This window comes from Lissotriton helveticus, chromosome 1_1 (genome assembly GCF_964261635.1).
Source record: "Lissotriton helveticus chromosome 1_1, aLisHel1.1, whole genome shotgun sequence".
NCBI lineage: Eukaryota > Metazoa > Chordata > Amphibia > Caudata > Salamandridae > Lissotriton > Lissotriton helveticus.
In genome coordinates this window covers 1,626,622,761-1,626,638,576 of record NC_136057.1, presented here as the reverse complement: position 1 = coordinate 1,626,638,576, position 15,816 = coordinate 1,626,622,761, and the positions used below count along the sequence as shown (strand labels likewise).

At 43.9% G+C, this 15,816-nt stretch overlaps 1 protein-coding gene across 1 annotated transcript in view; it reads left to right on the top strand.

Annotated features, from left to right (window-relative positions):
- LOC144829382 (gametocyte-specific factor 1-like) overlaps positions 1-15,816 on the top strand; it is a 513,976-nt gene that overhangs the window by 41,648 nt on the left and 456,512 nt on the right. Inside the window, exon 2 of the mRNA XM_078688479.1 lies at positions 15,658-15,753. Within this exon, the coding sequence (XP_078544605.1) occupies positions 15,667-15,753 (87 nt within the window). The 5' untranslated portion in view covers positions 15,658-15,666. The remainder of the gene's footprint in view (positions 1-15,657; positions 15,754-15,816) is intronic.

The window sequence follows — 15,816 nt, the reverse complement described above, 5'->3', positions numbered from 1 at the left end:
TGGAATTTTCGAGCCCTGAATAGTAACAATCAACAAAGGACAATCAAAAGTGACCAATAGTGAACGCCTACTCACTATAGTAAAAATAGTGAAAATACTACATAACTAACCGTAATGTGAAAAATAATACCGTATAAACCAAAGAAACATGTGCAGCAATTCATAAATTCAAATTCGTTCATCAAACAGTATTGTGCTCAATGAAACTGACAAATAATTTCTGAATGAAAACAGTGAGAAATCAACACATGGAAATTGTGCAGTGTAAGTAAAGCATGTAAAACCACTAACAAAATATGCGTGGAAGTTCTGCAATTCACTCAGACAAATAATGACACAGTGCCATAAAAAACACAGAAAGCATGACTATATACAACGTTGCAACAACTGCCATGTGATGAAAAGGATGGTAATGTGATGAACGATATGATGAAATCAATTGCCATAATGGCCATGAACATTGCTATTTACAATATATATACACAATCAATGGTAATCGAGAAGAAAAAGTAAAAGTAGATTGAACGTAAAATTCAAATAGTGAGAAAAAGCAAATAATGAAAAAAATGAAAAGGGGAATTAGAATAAGAGAAAAGATAAGAGAGCCACAGCTGCTAAGCAAAATAGAGATGACAGGAAAGTATATATACAATTCATATAAACCTGAGATCTGGTGTACCACAATTACCTAACCAAACATATGATTATAATGAAGTAGGGTATAAACCAGCAAAGAATATATATACAAACTGGAGACAACCAAGCGGCCAACTGAGAAGTGAAAACCTAAATCTCATCAAGAGAATCCATAGACAACAGAATCATAGAGATACATCAAAAGTCCATAGAAAGTTACTAAGATCCTCAGTAAGATTCAGCCCATTAGGGGCCTTAGTATCTAAGGCGAGAATCAAATGTGATTCTCTCTGCCGAAGAAGCTTCATTCGATCACCCCCCCGGCCGGGTTGGGGTACCGAGCATAGAACTGTATATTCAAGATCCTTGAGTTTTTTGTTGTGTACTGCACGGAAGTGTCTAGCGACAGGATAACTATTATCGCTATTCACAATAGCACGAATGTGCTGCAAAATCCGTTGGTGCACCGGAAGTTTAGTACTCCCGATGTACTCGAGATTGCAGGTACACTTTAATTTGTATACAACATAATCAGATCTACACGTGAGATGTTCACGAATAGGAATAGGTGTGGAATTGAACGCAGTGACATAGTGTGTGCTATTCTTAGCAAAGGTACATGCTCGACAAGATGCACATCTGAAAAAGCCAGTTTTAGTTGTAAGACTTTTTTTGAGCGGTCCCTCTGGCATAGGTCTGTCAAGAGCATTGCGCATGGTAGGTGCCCTTCTGAATGTGATGTTGGGCACGCTAGGAAGCAATGGCCCAAGGATTACATCAGTTAGAATGATAGGCCATTCAGAAGAGATAATACGCCTAATTTTACGCTCCTGAATGCTGTAGTTGGTTATAAGGCGTATATTACATTCTGTGGTAGAAATGTTAGGAACCTTAGGTGCTAGTAGTGTTTTGCGCTCAAATGTGCTAGCTTTCTGAAGGGCTTTCTCCAAAATAGATTCAGAATAGCCCCTATTCATGAAACGCTGTTTAGACTCACTTCACTGCAGATCCTGCAAATACGTATGAACTCCCCATAGGGGATGCTGCGGATTGTGTGAGCGGGATGGGAACTACGGGCATGCAAAATTGCATTCCCCGCAGTGGCCTTTCTGTGCAGACAAGATTTTCATTAAGGACAATAGAATTGAAACCTAACATCCAAAAATTCAGCTGCATCAGTGGTGACAGTGGAAGTAAATTTAAGATTGAAAACATTATCATTCAGCTCAGTGACAAATGCATTAGCTTCATCTGATGACCCTTTCCAGATTATACAGACATCTATAAAGCGCCAATAGTGCACAATGTTGGATAGCCAGCGTCGGTGTGTGGTCCTGAGCTCGTGTTCCTCCCACCAGCCAACATGTAAACATGAATAACTGGGGGAAAAACACGAGCCCATCGCCACTCCACGCAACTGTTGGTACATCTGGCCCTGAAATCTGAAAAAATTGGTGTTAAGGCAGATATTAATCATTTCCATTAACATGGCATTGTGGTCCCGGAAACGAATGTCTCTTTTGTCCAAATAGTATTTGCATGCCTGCATGCCGTGCTGATGATGAATAGACGTGTACAGTGACTCTATGTCCATGACCAAGAATAGAAAATTGTCACTCCATTCAACTTCCATGATTTTGTTTAAAAAGTCAGTGGTGTCCTTCAAAAAGGATGGGAGGTTATGCATATGGGGTTGCAAGAAGAAGTCCACATATTTGGAGAGGTTCTCATTCATGCTACCAATTGCAGCTATAATGGGACCACCCGGGGTAGGAGTCACCTGCTTATGTACTTTCGGGAGAAAGTACAGGACAGGTGTGATAGGGTGATCTTTGACCATATCTCTCTCTCTCTCTCTCTCTCTCTCTCTCTCTCTCTATATATATATATATATATATATATATATATATATATATATATATATATATATATATATATATATATATATATAGTTAGGATTTTTTCTCTATGGGATTTCTGAAAATTCTATGTCTAATAACTTTGGCGTTTGTGGACGGAATTGGCTGAAATTTTCAGGAAAATGGTACATTTCGTTTCTGAGCAGCCCCTGAAAATTAGGGGGGGGTTTCGTTAAGGGGGGGCCGAGAAAAAAGGGGGGTCCCAAAACGTGTTTTTAACATTGAGTTTTCCATAGGGCGTTTGGCCTCACTTTTAGCTCGAACGGCTGAATGGATTTCCACAAAACTTGGCAAAATTGTAGGGACTGGTAGCCCGATGTGCCTTTGCTATGTCTCAAGATATATGCTCCAGTGGTTTTTACGAAAATTAACTTTGAAAAATATATATTGGGCTACATTGGGCTATATATATGTTGGAGCCCAAATGTAGCCCAAAGATGGCCACCAGAGACAAAAGAGCCCAAATGTAGCCCAAATATCAGCCAGATGTAGCCCAACTATAGCCCAGTGACAGAATGTCCCAGAGTGTTCTAAAGAACAACTAGAGCGCTAACAGTCTTACTTATGACAAAAGTATGGCACACCTGAAGTCATCTTGATTGGAATAAAGTGTTAACACTTAAAACATTTAATTTGCAAAGGAACAAAATGAGGGGGTTCATTTTGCCATAGAAATGTTATATATATATATATATATATATATATATATATATATATATATATATATATATATATATTACCTACTGGCGGTCGCCAGTAGGTATATATAGTTAGGATTTTTTTGAATAGGGATTTCTGAAAATTCTATGTTGGATAACTTTGGCGTTGATGGACGGAATTGGCTGAAATTTTCAGGAAAATGGCACATTTTGTTTCTGAGCGTCCCCTGAAAGTTTGGGGGGGTTTCGTCAAGCGGGGGCCGAGAAAAAAGGGGGGTCCCAAAACGTGTTTTTAACATTGAGTTTTCCATAGGGCGGTTGGACTCACTTTTAGCTCGAACGGCTGAATGGATTTCTATGAAACTTGGCAAAATTGTAGAGACTGTTTGCCCGATGTGCCTTTGCTAGGTCTCAAGATATGTGCTCCAGTGGATTTTGAGAAATTAACGTTCAAAAAAATATATATATCTGTGACAGCGTCCCGGTTAGCGCCCCGGTTCGCGTACCAGACGCGTAACGGAACTTCGCGAGGAGAAGCGGATTGGCTCTCCGGTGACTCAACATTCTAAACAGTCCGGAGCGGCCACCATCTTGTCTCTCGGTAGGATCGAGAGACAATAGGTGGAAATAAACGAAGGGGGAAATGAATGAAAGGGGCAAGGTAGACCCCTCCTGACCCCCTAGGATTGATGTGGGGGCTATTAAAGGGCCCCGCGGGGCAAAACAATAAAATACATTTTTTTTCGATTTTTTTCGCGGTGGAAGCGCTACCCGGTACGCGAACCGGGTAGCTCACCGGTAGCGTAACGGGAGTCCGCCATCTTGTGTTTCGGACGAATTTAGTCACAAGATGGAGGATAAACAATGTTGGGAATGGGTATAAGGGGGCACGGGAGACATATCCTGACCCCCTAGGTTTTCTGAGGGTGGCTGAGGAGGCCCATATATGTAAAAAAAAACCCACTTTTTTTTCCAAATTTTCGCACGGTTAGCGCCCGGACCGCGCACCGGGTAGGGTTCCGGAAAGCGTAACAAGGGGAAAACCAAGGGAAATAGTAAAATAATATTTTAGAGTGCTTTGAGGTAGGGTAGCTCTGAATAGAGCTGTTGTGTTGTGTGGGTGATGTAAGTACTAACATGTAGGTACCAATGAAGAGTCTAAAATTCAATGTACACCGTCTCCTCTGTAGATATTTTGTATGTTCTAATATGGGTTATTTAAATGTAAATGTGTGGAAAAGCACTTCATGCTTTAAAGCAATTGTATTTTTGAACTGATTGTTCTTTCCTCTTAGTCCTCCTCTTTGTTTTTTTTCCCCACACTCTTCTTCAGCATGATAGTTGATAAATTTGTTCCCTCAAAAAATTTATATACATAAAAAAATTATATTAAATAGATATAAAATATATTTTTCCTTTAAAAGAAGAATACATTTTACAGCTTTTGATATTTGCTATTAAAAAACCATTGAAATTCACTGAAAAAACCATAGGTTATAGACCATATATAGTTAGGAATTAGCATTTACAAAACCTTGAAAATTCACTGAAAAAACCATAGGTTATAGACCATATATAGTTAGGAATTAGCATTTACAAAACCTTATTTTACTCACACAAAACCATTGAAATTCGCATATATAGTTAGTTGCACTAACTATATATCGCGCACCCGCAATCCACTGCTGATCATGTCACATATTACATCATTCATGACATGGTCAGTGACATCACTGATGACATCACTGATGACATCTCAAATGACATCACTGAATGTACATACGGATTTAAAATGTATATGCCATCTGCTTGGGTTGGGAACAAATAATTGCATAGTGCCGCCAAGCTCTCATTGCGCATTGCCTGTGTGTAAAATAAAGTAAAATATATTGCGTATACTAAAAGAACCATGCTGCTACTTATCCGCCTCATAATTGCATAACCACAACCTCTGACTCGACATTTTCATCAACACAGATGGTAGATTGTTGGGCATTTGGCCTCTGACCCCTGTTACGGACAATCTCTCTATATATATATATATATATATCTCTATATAGCTCTATATATCTATATATATATCTATATATATATATATATATATCTATATCTATATATATATATATCTCTCTCTATATATATATATATCTCTCAATATCAAAATCAAATGCCCTTGAACTTACAGAGGGCACACAACGCTGCTCTCACCATCCGGTTTATTAGCCTCGCAGCTGCTTGCTTGTCAGGTCTCCCTTCATTGATCCCTTGCCCGACGCGTTTCGAGGCCATCTACGCCTCTTAATCATGGGCTGTTGCATACAAACAAAGAGGGCTCACCTTTTCATTTCCAATACTTTCATTTATTGAAAAAACGCCCTCAATGGGCGTGGCTCACAGGTAATGCTCAGGGCATGATGGTAGCTGTGGTCCTAGGAAACATTTACATTTACACACGGCAGTCCTGGTCGTGGCAGAGGGGCACCACTTCCTGAAGGCTGTGAGAGCTGACAATGGGAAGGCTTCGGAAAGAAACGGTTTCCTTCTGAAAAGAATGCTGCTCTGCAATTTAACTCTGACTGCTTTCAGAAACCCCATCCTACTTAAGGAAATAATTGTGCAAATCGGACATTCAAACATTGAACCTACTGAAGGTGATTCAGATACTCACCTTTCCTAGGACCACAGCTACCATCATGCCCTGAGCATTACCTGTGAGCAGAGGTGTTCTCTTGTTTCTGCAATAAATGAGCTGATCTGTTTAAGTGACTGTGTGATCATGGCAGTTCCTCGCTCAAAACTGCATCTGTAACAGGGGCTGCAAAAAGCACCAATGCTGCCATTCCTGCTTGGCCGAAACATCTCCCCCACACCTACCCAATACATTTACTTTATCTGGCGAATCTAACCTGATCGTAATGCTTTGTTAGCGCTTGCCGAATCTAGATTGCCACATAGGCAATATTAGAGTTATAAAAAAAATGCACACAACTGGCTTGCCTCACATATACATTCAAAAATCTATTCCATTAATACTCCTGGAAAGGTTCAACTGTTGACGTTTTTTGAGAGTATTCACAATTGTATACAAACACAATTTTACTTAACACCTAAACTGCGCCAAACGTTCCGCGCTAGTGCGGAACGTTCTATTGCGCGGGCGGGGCCAAAGGTAGTACACGACGGCCGTTGGCCGTCGCCAGCAGCCATGAGGTTCTAATTATAAACAGTTGCAAATGGGTAACTGGACATGTACAATTGCCCATGTCACAGTACTTGCCATAAGTGAATTTACCGTATAAAGCCTGACCAGTTTTGGGAGTGTTCCTTAATCTCCCCTCTCAAGAAATGCACTTAATCCTGCCCATTGTCGATATGTCTATAACCTTTTAAAATGTGCACAAACTTTGCAGGGCATTGTTTGCCTGGAATGCTCCGTCCACACCCAGGGGTGAAGATTTACTCCCACATCACATTACATCCTAATTGGGTAATATCAACTTTTATTATAAAGATTTACAAATGTAAATTCTCAATCCGCACCAACTCCCCTTGCACAGCGTACACACGCTGCACCACGGTTCTGATACTCCAGATTGTTTAAAAGAGGTGTCCCAATATTGGCACACAACAGCCTAGAACTCTTAATATATAAATAATGTGTACACTCTAAAACACTTGTTTAAGCTGTCTGCCTGGTGTATAAAGCACTATGTATAATGTTTCTTTCTACAGCTTACATTCTCAAGTTGCTTGCTATCTCAGAAAGCCTTCTTCCACTATACTCCTAAAACCATAAATGGGAAATTGCACTGACGTACTTCTTCTGCAGAGTGATCCTCTTACATTTCATCCTCTGCGTACCTTCTATTTCTGAGTAAAACCTCTTCTCCGTCTCATGCCCGCCTGCTTCAATCCTTCCATTTGTAATTCTGCAATTGGCTGATTTCATTCATAACCTCTCCACTTTAAAACCCTATCCCTGTGGTCTAACACTGACTGCCTAATCCCCACCAGAGTATCTTTCACTAACCATTCACCTGAAACCACATTTCCCCTACTAATGATCACATCTACCAAAATATCACAAAGTAACTTGAGTAAATGCATACAATTTTTTTCATGGAAGCACATAACTGATCACAATAACCATTATATTAACCACTAAATTTGGGTTCTGGAGAAGTGTGCAACTTGTCCTAAATAGCTTCAATCCCTCACCAGGGGTAGTAATCTCCATATAAATCCAGGTAAATTTGATTAATTGTCATGAAGTATTTGGAAAGCGAAGTGCAAGTAAAAGTGACGGTGCTCATTGTATGCAAAGCTTGGCAAAGGTTGCTTGTGCAGGTGTTTGAACCCTTGATCCTCATTTAATAAATCAAGAGAAGCAGACAGTGGACATTTAATATTCCAGGTTAAGACATTTCATATATTGCTCCAGATCTATATAGGATGCTTCTACATTTAAATCTCTGCTTCCCTGCTCAAAAGATATATCAGGCATGCATAGATCACTTCAGAGGGCTAGTGGCAGGTGTAGTGTTCTGTCTCGAATGCGCTATGCAGATGCTAGACCAAGACAATATGTAACTGGGTGCACGGATCTTGTTCCTCAGGGACCCTGGTAGCTGGAGAGTAGTGTCCAGATATCTAGGACATGGGGTTACTGGTTGATGGAGGGGAAACCGTACTCCAGCAGCAACCACAATCTTTCAGGGTGAAATGCAAGCAAACCTAAAATTAACCTGTGCTTAACCCTCTAGTAGCTTGGCACAAAGCAGCCAGACTTAACCTGTAGGCAATGTGAACATTATTTACGCAGCACTTCAAACAGCGATAAAGTGAAAACCCAACACAAGAAAAATTCCACAGCAACTTAGAAACCCAGACTATAATGCAATACATGTTTTGAGATTAAAAAAACAAAAATCCAATCTGTAGACCCAGAGAGAAGCGATTTTAAATACTTCAGTCAAAATAGTGCTTAGGGCTTTTAGGCACTAACTGTGTCTCTATCCGGCACGACTAGATAACCAAAGTCACAAGTAAAGGCCGACCACAATGGCGTGTGAGAGGGATACAGGGAACAAGTTAGTCCCACATAACAAAGTACCTTAAATCTTGGTTTCCTGAGCTTTGCAAGATCCCACATCTAGGATGCCTCGCGCAGCAGTGGTTCAGAAAAAGCTGTGCAGACGGAGTCCTGCGTCATTGTCGAGAATGTCGACTACAAGGGGCTTGAAATGCAAAGTGCATATCTTCTTGTAGCCTGAGGACAAGAGTCGTATCTGATTGGTCCCAAATTCAAAGGAAGGAAATGCAAAGTGAGAGAATATATGGATGAGGCGACAGAGGGCTACATGTGGAGAAAACAGTGGTTGCTCTGAACATAGTCTCCCAACTGTGAGTGAAAGAACTAAATTGCACTTTCAGTGTACCTTTAGCTTGACTTGACAACGCACATGGCCCAGGTTAAACAACTCAGGCACATAAAAGCAGCCTCCCCTCTGCCCCATTTCGCCTGACCATGAAGTGAATAGAAAATAAAAGGGGCATGGTTTGTCAAATAAAGATTGACACTCTTGCGTGCCTCCACAACCAAGGGTTAACAAACGTGACCTATGGGCTGCCCCCTGCTTGTCCTCTGTTACTTGGCTGAGGTGCATTCATATCTTGGTGTATGTATAGTGCAACTCCCACTTTCTGTCTCCAAGACCATATACAGCTAAACATCCCATTAACCTGTCTTAGCCTATTAGTATGCTCAGACCTTCGGCTGCAGAACCTGAGAAAAAAGTTCCCAAAGACAAACTTCCCTACATTTATCATCATTTTTTCCCATTTCATTGATTGTCTTGAAGTATCTGGTATCCACAGCTCTGAATGTTCTTATCATGGTTACCATTGTTTTTTTAATATTTCTTTTCATTAAAACAAGGCATCAATAAATACATTGGTGCATAGTACAACAGGGGGTCAATCAATGTCATCATTCAATACAAAAAGGTTTGGTCCGGGGGGTGGGGGGGTGTGGGGAGGGAAGGAGGGAAACAATACATTCTTATCAGAAACACTTAGTCAAGCAGGTTATGGAGAAGTTGGAACATCCAAGACAACCGTTGCAGGTGGTACAAAAAATTTCCCTCTTTATTCATTCCAGGTCCCCCAAACATCATTCCACTACCGAGGACGATCCCTTGCCAGGTAAACAGTTTTTTCACGGAACATGCACCAATCCATACTGTCTGTCCACCCCTCTATCGTTGGCGGCCTATCAGAACCCCACAATTGCGCTACATTTCGTTTAGCGATCATGGTTCCCAACGTGACCCATTGGGTCTGTGCAGTATTGAGATCCATGGGCTCCCAGATATTTAGCAAGCATCTTCTAGCCTCGGGGAGGACAGCCACTCCAGTAACTTCATGCATAACCTTGTAGACAGAACCCCAATAATTCGCCATAAGTGTACATTCCCAGATGATATGAAGGGACGTCGCCAATTGGCCGCATCCCCGCTTACACAAACCCTCCTCCGACAGACCCATTTTAATCAAACAAGGACCCTTGACATAGACTCTATGGAGTATCTTAAGCTGGACAAGTCTCAATCGTGCTGGAATCGCGACCTCCTTCGGAGAGGAGATTGCCGATTGCCAGTCCTCATCATCAATTTCAAGTCCATCTCGGGTCCACCTCTCCCTCAGATCTACCAAAAGATCCACTCTGTGGTTAATCAGTTTTTTATATATGAGGGAAATAGTTCTATCGGGCATATGTCCATCGAGTATACGGTTCTCTAGGGGGGATGCCTCCGGTATCGTTTCCCCTTCAGGGAAGACCGATTGCAGTGCATGTCTGACCTGCGCATAACGAAAATAGTCCATAGCACCCAGCTCATATTCCTTTTGGAGGTCAGCAAATGATTTAATCTTTCCCTTCACCCAGAGATCACCTACAGTAGTTATTCCAATCAGTTCCCATTTATCAAAACCCTTCGTATTCCATAACTTGCCAAATCTGTCCGAACCAAAGAGTGGGGTGGCCAGAGTCAAGCGGTCTTTCTAACCAAGCGAATTAGTAACATCATGCCATATACGCACCGCCACCCTAGTTGGCCCCGCCAGGGTTTTTCCGGCTGATTAAGTGTATAGTGCTCTGCTAAAGTGGCCACCCGGAAGCATCCACCTATCCATGGCACAGCCAGGATTTATCACAGATCCATACGTACCATGATTTATAGCCCCTAGCTGCGACGCCCAATAATATCTCTTAATGTCGGGAAGGGCAATCCCTCCATCATACCACGGAAGCGTTAGTTTGGCCAACGCAATACGTGGTCTACCGTCCCAGAGTAGTTTACGCTGCAAACTCTCCACTTCGCGAAAATAGCCAGCAGGTACTATATCTAAGGTGTTTTGGAGGGCATAAAGGAAACGCGTCAGGGACATCATTTTAAAAAGAGCCGCTCGTCCTAACATGGAAAGTGGAAGCCTCTGCCACCCAACCACGTCACTTTTCAGCTGAGCCAATGGAGGAAGAAGGTTTCGCTCATACCGGATCTTAGGATCCATAGAAATATAAACACCAGTATATTTAATACCTTCTCTTACAATTTGAATGGGACAGTTGCGAGGCAAAATGGGGGGAGGGGGTCTCCATGCAAACATACAAATATGATTTAGTCCAAATGATAACCAGTCCAGAATTTCTACCATACGAAGCCAACACATCACAGAGGACAATTAGAGACTTCCTCGGAGAAGTAAGATAAAGCAAGATATCGTCAGCGTATAAAGTGATCCGATCCTCAAACTGTGGAGACCAACGAATACCCCTGATCGAGGGCTCCCAGCGGAGCCAAGCCGCCAACGGCTCGAGGGCCAACGAAAACAGAAGTGGGGAGAGTGGGCATCCCTGCCTAGTGCCCCGCGCAAGACAAAATGGCGCCGAGACACGACCATTAACTACCTGCGCGAGTGGCTCAGTGTATAATAAACGCACCCAGGCAATGAATTCCGGACCAAAACCGAACTTAGCCAATACGGCCCATAAATACGGCCACTCCAACGTATCAAACGCCATCGTCGCATCAAGCGACGCCACAATAGCTGGCTCCTGCAAGGTATGAGCCCTCACCAGAGCCCCATGCAATCGCCTCAAATTCAAAGCCGTATTTCGATGGGGAATAAAGCCCGATTGATCGGGATGAACGAGATCACAGACAACTGTTACCAATCTATTGGACAGTATCTTAGCGAATATCTTAGGGTCTGCATTCAACAATGAGATCGGCCTGTACGAGGCGCAGCTAGTTCTGGGTTTCCCCTCCTTATGGATCACCACAATCGATGCCAGTCTCTGATCTCGGGGGAGAACACCACACTCTCGGGACTCCAAAAACATATCTCTCAGGGGGCGATTCTATCTGGACAAAGCTTATATAGTTCGATGGGGAGTCCATTGGGACCCGTCGCTTTTCCATTATTCAAGGAGCGCACTGCCAAAGCTACCTCATCGGCGGTAATGTTACCATCCAGAAGGTCACGATCCTCCACCGACAGACACGGGAGCTTAATGTTCCTCAATAGCAAACACGAATCGTCCTCCGGCCTATCCGACACGGACGTATAAATAGTGCGGAAATATTCAGCGAAACGGTCCACTATCTCCTGCGGGTCGGTCACACAAGTCCCATCCGCAGTTCCAACCTCTGGGACGACCCGATCTGCTCTCTTTCTTGTCCAGCCAGGCAATCAACTTACCGGCTTTATCACCTAGATCATACATACGCCCCTGCTGCTCACGACCAAGAGCCTTTGCGCTGTCAGTGACCAACGTCCTATACTCGAGCTGCTTAAGTTGTAAAACATGCAATCTGGCGCGGGTCACCTCCTGCTCCAGTTCTAGTTCTATAGTAGCAATTTCAGACTCGAGTCTCACTCCAGCCTCCTCCTTTTGCCTTTTAACACCAGCAATCAGGGATAAAGCCTGGCCCCTGAGTACAGTTTTAAAAGCCTCCCACAGAGAAATCGACGACGAAACCGATCCCACATTATCCTGAAAATAATTCTCAAACGCTTTTATCAAGTCTGTCCGGATTTTGGGATCGCGCAGATACCAGGAATTAATGGGGGCCACTCTACCATTGGCGCCAGTAGCGAAATCGAAACTGAGCCAAAGAGGAGAAAGATCAGAAATGCCTCTGGCTAATTGCCGTAGTTCAACAAAAGATGAGGCCTGGGCCGCAGGCACCAGACCATAGTCAATTCGGGAAAGACTCCCATGGGCGCCAGAATGAAAAGTGTATTGCCGCGGAGTAGGATGGAATAGTCTCCAACTATCCACCAAACCTAGTGCCTCCACGAAGTCCGGGAGCCATCTCTGGGCTCCCCTCAAGTCCCGTGCCGGAGATCTATCCAGGGTGCCAGAGACTACCGCATTGAAGTCTCCCCCCAAAATCAACAATCCACTAGGAAGGTCCAGTACAACTTTACCCAACTCAAGAAAGGTTGTATTCTGCAGACCCGGGGGGACATAAACCAAGACCAAAGAGAGGGTACGCCCCTCCCAACGTCCCGAAACCGCAGAATATCGTCCCGTGTCATTCGCAACGACTGAATCAACAACAAACGGGAGAGAACCCCTAAGGAGGATGCCAACACCCCTGGACCCGGAAGTAAAACCCGCATGCGCAACAAGTCGATATCCCTTCCTATTCATTGCCTTACACACATTTCCAACCAAGTGAGTCTCTTGCAGGAGAACCACATCTGGGGAGTGTCTCTTAAGGAATTGTATGACCACACTGCGCTTGATCTTATCCCCCAACCCATTGACATTCCAACTCAAGACCCTCAACCCCTTATCCCCCATCATGGAACAGAAAGGAGATCCAACCCTCCTCCGAGTACAGCACCGTACAGGAATAAGCTTGAAATACAATGCCTTGTGAACTCAAACATAACATCAAAAAACAGTCCCCCCCCCACCTCCCCCAAACAACCCGTTACAATACCCCCGGCCCTGCACCCCTTCTTACGACTTTCCAGCCACCCCAACTCGCAGTGTGCCTGTCGCCCCCACATCTAGACTAAACTACAAAAAGAAAAGTCAGAGGAGGAAAGAGGCCTACCGATAGCCCGTTCATCCCCCTAATATATAATGCTAGGTGTGAATCAAAACAATACTGACGAAGGAAACCTTTCCCCCAGTGTCCCCGGGTCCCAGAGCCACCCTTCTCATTCTTGTTCCTGCGCACTGCCATCTTCTCCGCCACTCTGTTTATTGGGTTCCTGCCGGGCTTTCAGAGTGTCTAACCAGTCTGCCGCCATCCCCGGCCCATCAAAAAAATAAGTCCTATCTTCATGTTCAATCCTCAGTTTAGCATGGAGTACAGCATGGAGTATTTAAGTCCCATATCTTGAAGCCTTTTCTTCACCCCCATGAAGTTCAGTCTCTGCTTCTGGACTGATTGTGTAAAGTCAGGAAAAAAGTTGATGGACGAGTTTTCATACGCCAAGGAGCCTCCCGATCTGGAAGCCTGAAGGATAGCGTCTCTGTCTATAAAATTGAATATCCTGGCGAGTAGGGGCCTAGGAGGGGCGCCCATACGCGGTATCCCTCCCGGGATTCTGTGGGCCCGCTCGACGGTGAAAAACTTGTTCAGACCTTTGGGGCGAAGGTGGTTGGTTATGAGATCCTCGACAAAAAGATCGGCTGCCTGCCCTTCCGCATTTCCCGGAACACCAACAATACAAACGTTATTCCTCCGGGCTCTCCCCTTGAAATCCTCCAGTCGACGGACAACTCGGTCATTGGAGGCTTTCAGATTACGTATTTCGGATTGTAGCTCCGGGACGTCGTCCGTGAGACTAGTCGTTTTAATGTCCAAGGATTTCAACTTCTCACTTGTCTTTGTGAGATCAGCCCGAATCAAATTAACTTCAATGGACACCGTATCCAGTTTATGGGCCAAGGTCTCCATTTTCTGTCCAAGCGAGGAGTTGATCCCATCAATGGCGGCCATTACGTCTTGCAACGTAGGCTCCGCATCCAGGACAGAGGCATCCTTTACTCCTTCTTGCATCTTTCCTGGCCCACTAGGTGATCCTTTAGTTTGGGCGTAGCGATCCATGTTGTTCGACTGCGCGTACCGTCCCCCCTCTTGTGGCCTTCTGCTGCCGTTTGTCCCCCTCCGGCTTGGTCGCCATTTTGGGGGATACTGCTATGCACTTAAACCGATCGAGGGAAGTGGTACTCAGCAATCGTTAGTTGTAGAGCACATCCAGTCTCTTAGTAAGCTGATTTTCCAAGGCCAGCGATGTCCACGGGGGGTGTCTAGCAGTCAGACATACACAGCAGCTGGGACGCGAGTGCACCCACAAAAATCGAAAGTGAAACCTATTGAGCTTGCGGAGCCAGACCGGCAACTTCTGGTAGACAGGGCCGTTGTTGTTGAACTACGCCACGGGCACTATGCCAGCCCAAGCTCCGGGCATCCAAGAGAGACGGGCCGCAAACTTTCAAAGTCCATAACTCCGGTTTCCGGGGTACGGCTTGGAGCGTTGAGATCGTCAGTGCTTCATCTGCAAGAATCACTCCTCAGCATTCAGGATTAAGGACAGGATGTAAGCGGGGTGGCTACTGGGGTCTCGGGAGCCCCAAGCTCACGCGACCTTCTTAGATGCGTGCTAAGCTCCTCCATGGTTACCATTGTTAATTGATGGCGAGGTGCAGTGCCATGGATTTCATATTGTAATGTGACCTATTTGAGCTAGTTGCTATATTCAAGCCAGGAGGGCAACCAGAATTTCTACATGTCTGGGTTAAAACTACTTGACATTGATGGTATTCCTAAAGTCTTGGGCATCGGGCAATACAAATTATTCTGCTCTACGTTTAGGCATGTTTTGAGGAGCACAATTTAGAGGCACCATATAGTTGTATCTCACTAAACTCTTATGGCCCTGTTTCTCTTATAACAGTATATCCCCATCAAAACAAACTAAACCAACTGCTTCCAAGCTATCCAAAACTCCCTTCGTGTAATGGAGTGTTGTCTACCCTAACAAGGCACTGTAATCTAATTTGCCAGACACTTATCGACAAGTACTTCAAATCCATACATAGCTGAATTAGTGAAGTCCATCAGTTGAAAAACGCAAACGTGTAAATATGAATGCAACCACACAACTGGTGATTCAGTTCTTGGAATCAGAAAGCAGACTGCTATATTATGGTTGTCTTGAAGTTGAGACCCTGGTAGGAAGGTACCTCTAATCTAACAATGCTGCAAAGCCACTCTATGCGGTATGGCATAATAAAATCTGGAGCGGATTTTGGTGACTTGTAATCAAAGAGCGATAGCTGTAGTAGTCTTTCAATGTAATTTATTCAGGTTGTTTTATGGCTCTTGCTAATTTTCTTTTCCATATTTTTCCAGGTTGGCGTTATGGCATCAATTGGTATGATCTGCCCATTCAATCCTAACCATCAAATCAAAGGCTCAGAGTTCCGCCTGCATATGTTGATTTGCAAGGTAATTGAACCTCTGGATGCACAACTTTTTTCTTTCAGCAGGGAGGTTTAAATAACCACTGTC